Source organism: Olea europaea, unplaced genomic scaffold (assembly GCF_002742605.1).
Source record: "Olea europaea var. sylvestris unplaced genomic scaffold, O_europaea_v1 scaffold1639, whole genome shotgun sequence".
Taxonomy (NCBI): Eukaryota; Viridiplantae; Streptophyta; class Magnoliopsida; order Lamiales; family Oleaceae; genus Olea; species Olea europaea.
Genome location: NW_019234041.1, coordinates 129,826 through 135,144, shown reverse-complemented (window position 1 = coordinate 135,144; position 5,319 = coordinate 129,826). Strand labels below are relative to the sequence as shown.

At 33.5% G+C, this 5,319-nt stretch overlaps 1 protein-coding gene across 1 annotated transcript; it reads right to left on the bottom strand.

Annotated features, from left to right (window-relative positions):
• Positions 1–379: 379 nt before the first annotated feature.
• LOC111377325 (protein IQ-DOMAIN 1-like) lies at positions 380–3,550 on the bottom strand. Its single transcript, XM_023000404.1, has 6 exons — positions 3,052–3,550; positions 2,573–2,917; positions 2,132–2,326; positions 1,500–1,613; positions 1,054–1,419; positions 380–803 (listed from the first exon to the last, which is right to left on the bottom strand). Exons 1-6 carry the CDS (start codon positions 3,121–3,123, stop codon positions 738–740), a joined length of 1,158 nt encoding a protein of 385 aa, XP_022856172.1. The 5' UTR covers positions 3,124–3,550; the 3' UTR covers positions 380–737.
• Between the last annotated feature and the right edge of the window lie 1,769 nt (positions 3,551–5,319).

The window sequence follows — 5,319 nt, the reverse complement described above, 5'->3', positions numbered from 1 at the left end:
TAACAATTTCTATTAAAACAATTTTTAAACAATTCAATTCTCTGAAATTCCTTTTTTTTTTCACCCAAATTTCATATTTGTAATCAAATGGACCTTGAATGTCTAATCATCTTATCCTAGTAAGTTAGAGCATGTTTGGTATAGCTTAAAACTCAATTAAAATTAATTTTTTGATCGTTATTTCACTATTCTAGACGTCATTTTTGAATTCTTCTCTTACAGATAGGACCCACTTTATCTCTAACGGTCAAAAAAATCAATTAACAAAATCTCTACCAAACAAGCACTTAATTGTTGACAACCAAATTGACAATGACATCCGTTGAAAACCAATGACCCACAAAAACTAAAATGTCGGCAACATGCTGCCCACCCAAAATAATAATAATAAATAGTTTAAAGGACCAAGTTGCTACAAGGTCATAAGTCGACTAATGGTGCAACATTCCCTTGTCCTTTACAATAAACATTGTTGGTTGTACATCTAAAAAAATAAAGCTTGATTTATTTTATTATAATTTATGCACGATCATTTCTGCTAACTACAACATGGATGTCCAAGGTCATAAAATGAAATATACAAGGGGATCTCAAAGTTCCCACAGGACATTACACATTTACACAATTTATTTAAAACAAACTTAGTAGGCCAGATTTGAAGTCCCAAATTGTGAAAATTATTCAATCTCTGGTGGTACTTGAGATGTATAATCCGTGTTTTTCATCTCTCTTTTATTTCATGCCTGCTTTGATATTTTCATCTTATCTTTTCCATCCTCTAGTTGACGTACTTTCTTGCTATCCTGTAACAATATTCACCACACCATGAGAAACGAGTGAATGGACGAAAGAAAAAGAAAATATTTTAGAAAGATGGAGGTTCTTATTTTAGTATTTGCACGCAATATTATCTCTGTTATTGCTGGTTATTATCAACGTGCTGGCTCATATAATGGGGACTATAAAGTCCTTCCATTTTTGGTTTAAAACTGGTAAAAAAATCTAATTTTACTTGTTTCTTTGGACAATTTTTTCTTTAGCTGAAAGGTGTACCTTTGATTCTCTTGGACAAAGGTAGCTAGATGCTGCATCTCGTTTGGTAATATTTCTTATTGTCTTATTCCTGTTCTTGGGAGGCCTTGGGATATCCTTGGGTGCAGCTACAGATCCGACTTCAATGCGCAGAGAGACATCGTTAGATCCACAACTCTCCTTCTCTTCCATTGCCATATCAAGCAGTCTCTTCCTCATCCTATTTGTTTGGTGACCACTAACTGCCTCAATTTGCTTGTACATTCGGTCTTCCATCATGGTGTTTTCTGGCAGACGAGTCGCCATCCATCGTTCCAGCCAGCTCCAACCCACGCCGGTTTCATTACTGTTGAATTTGATTTGTTTTTTCTTCGAGCATATTCTTAACTAGATACAAATTAGGCAAAGACAAAATCAGTGCACATTCTATTCTCCAATACATCCAATTTCTACTGCTTTGTCTATACCTGTTGTGAAAAAGCATAAGCTAGAGCTCTCTCGCGCCTTGTTGCTGCTTCCAGCTTGTTTTGAATTCTCATTTTTGATATGACACTACTTACAGTGCTATCATCCCAGTCTTCCTGGACAAGTTGACAGTAGAATTATAAATTTGTTTAGGTTAATACTTTCTGTCAAAAACTTTGCTGCTAAAAAAAATGACAGTAGAGGTATGTTCGATGTGTAGTACTCCCCAAGAATAGACATTAGAGTAGACAATATTTTAATTTCTTTTACTTCATTAATACTGTCCACTACAATAAGATTGAACTTAGCAAAAAAGTCATAGATGTTATCAACTGCTTTATCAGGGGAAGTTCACGCCTTGCACAAGAAAAACAGTGTCAAATTTCCAGATTTCCTTAAAAACTACAGCAGTCCTTTCACTAAATTTTCCCTATCACTGGTTGGATCAGATTCACGAGATACTGTTATATGAGATAAACTGAATTCTGTTAGACATTAGAATGTTCCTGCAATTATCTTATAGTCCAATGGAATGTCCCTTCTGCAGTATTATATCTTAGCATATGATAAGCTAAGTTATAGCCCCAGAAAAAGGGTAGGGGGATTTTACATTTTGAAATTCCAGTTGTTGTACCTGTAGCTTGAGCACTTGGGCTCTACTTCTATGTCGTGCTGGATGGTGCACAGCCATGCTTTCTTCTTGGAAAGAGAAAATGTCGGAATTTCCAGTTTGAACTTCAATTGATGTGCCCATAGACTCTCTACTTGGACTTCCTACAGGATCTGCCTTACAATCTTGCAACTTCATTCCTTCATTAGCTCGTCGAGCCTGAAATTTTAAGCACTCAAACAACTCAAATGGAGTATCCAGAAAATACTTCACTTAAAGAAACATCATTTATCAATGGAGATCAGCATTCTCTAAGTTCTTGTTTAATTGTCTTTCCAAGTACCTACGCACATTCATTTTCTTGTACAAGTATCATCAAACATTTGCATATATTACGGTACTATAATGATTATTTACACGTAAAACTCCACATAAACTTGATGCATATATGGTGAGTATATTGACCAGAAATCTTCTAAATGCCGACTGAATGATCATTGCAGCATCTTCTTGCTGAAAAAGTTTGTAGGTTGAGTTTTGCTTTTCCTTTGGATTTCCATTCTTCACCTCATTGATTTCAGCAGCTGCTTGGTCCTTGAAATCTCCTGCCAATGGTTGATTGACAGTGGCCTCAGAGCTTTTAATAGAAGCCGTATCCGCCTCTGCATAAACTGAAGTAAATTCACCTTCATCAATTGCAGGTGTGAAGCTCGATGAATCATCCTCTGCAACTATTGAACTAAACTCATCCCCGCAAAGGTATGATCTTACTGAACTCCATCTTTTCTTTTCCACAGTATAACTCCTAGCCTGATTACAATAAATTCTCTCAAACTTTAGTTACTAATTTCAAACCAAATCAAAACAAATCCAGGCATATGTACAATATACTATCAGCATTCTATGAGTTAAATTATCAAACAACTTGAATGCAATTAACTTACATGGCTGTCACGCATTCGTACAGACAGGCTTTTCGAGAACGCACTTCTAACTAGTTCCCCTGTGATTCTCATCTCAGTTAATCCCTTAGCAGAATTCTTTGAGCCCCTTTTCAAGAAAACACTACAATTATATAGAAAGAGGAAAAAAGAAAGCTTCAGCTACATAATAGTGATCATGCTCCCTCTGCAGACTCGTGTAGATCATCGGCAAAAAAGGGAACCAGTACTTAATTAATGATATTTAGCTGGAATTGAACCAAAACATCTGCCATATTTGCAGAACTTTAGAGCTGGAATTGGAGGCTTTAAATTGCAAAAGCGAATGTACAATTGTAAAGCATCACAATTGTAAAGCATAGAGTATAGAGAAAGGAAGGATTTGAAGGTTCCATAACTTTATGCACATGGCTGACACTTTACTGGATTTTATTAAAGTTTGCTTGCAACTGGGACTATGCCAATTCCTTCGGAGTTGACAGCTTTTTCGCAGTTTGGGGTACCAAAAGTGCACGCTTGGCTAAGCTTAAATAATTTACTCATAAGTAAATTTTAAGGTAAATAACTATTTTTTGATTAAGTAAATTTTAAAGTAAATAACCATTTTTTTTGTTAGAAAAGTTACTAAAATTAATGACATAATAAAATAAGAGCCCGTTTGAACCACATTATTTGTAGAACGAGAATGAAAAATAGAGCCGTTATGGGCCCCACACAAGAGATAGAAATTCAAAAATGGTGGCTTGATGTGATGAATAACGGTCATATTTTTCATTTTAATGAGGTAAAAATGGGACTCAAACAGGGCCTAAATATTTTCTATTATTTAATAGTGAAGCAAGAAGCAATGCTTATCACACGTTACTATAAAGATATAGAAAGGATTAAGAGTTCATTTGACAATACCTTTAAAAATTCAAAAATTACTTTCGAAATTAAGAAATTATTCTTGAACTTATTTAAATTATTTTTTGAAAGTGTTTTGTCTATTTATAAGAACTTTTAGAGGAAACTGGCTTAAAAAAAAATTATAAGTAGAAATAGAAACACGACCAAACGAACCTTAAAAGTGGAGCAAATTAAGTCAGGACATCAGTACCTCCAAGTAAAGATGTAGTCGAATTGCAAAAACTGTCAACTTCTTTGGATTTCTTTACAAGAAAAGAATATGAAGGTCCCATTTTATATTAATTTGAATATAAGAATTCACTTCCATAAATAATTGATGAATGGATATGCACTTACACTCCATGGACAGTGATACTACTTACAGAAGAATGAGTTTATTTACAATTAATTGATATAATCGACTCTATACTAATAAATTAAATATCACTTGTGTAAAGGTAAATAATATTACATCTCTAGAGGATTTATAATAGAGGGGCAAAATTAATTCAGATACATAATCACATTTTTTTTTATAATCCATGTTGTCCTTTGTGTCAGATACACAATTCATATTTAATGTATGTCGAACTTTGTTCAACTCGTATAATTTTTCATTGGTCTGATACAAGTATTGAGAAGTGACTCTAGAGTGTCCAATACCATATCAAATTTGTTTAAAATACGATCAACTCATTTTACACCTCAAAATTTTATTTTCAAAAAGTCGCATGTGACGTGACCTTGCTTCGAGATGGTCTATAATCCAAAATGGATAGCTAACAAATGATTACATAGCTTGCAACTCTTTGCAGGTTTCCTTGTCATGATCTTTATATTGAAAAAAATGGAGTTTCGATTTTTGAATAGTGGTCGTTTGGAAAAATATGTGATTAAGAAGAAGGAAAAAAATTAAGTTTATGTGTAAAATATTTTATTGTATAAATATGAAGTTAAAAATGAGTATGAAAATTAAAAAAAAGTTTTGTGTTAAAGGGAATCAAAACGGGGACTAAGTCTTTTGTTCCTTTGTTATTAATAGAGGGTTGTGACATATGATAGCATTTCATTCTTTACTTCCAATTCTCTTATTTACTTCTGTTAAGTTGTCAACTTCAAGAAAATAATAAAATGAATCAAAGGTTTGGGACAAATTTGGCTATGTGGGCTTTGAGATGTTTGGGTATGGGGACATTGATAGCCATTTTACTAGAGAAATTTCATCATTTCAAAGGGAAATATATATACTGCAACATCTTCAATTATTAAATGAATACTATGATAAGATTGGTTAATGGACTACTTTTATCTATTTGTACCTTATTGAATGATAGAACAATTCACTCGATTTAAGTTTTCGTTCGAGTTGTAAGTGATGTAGAA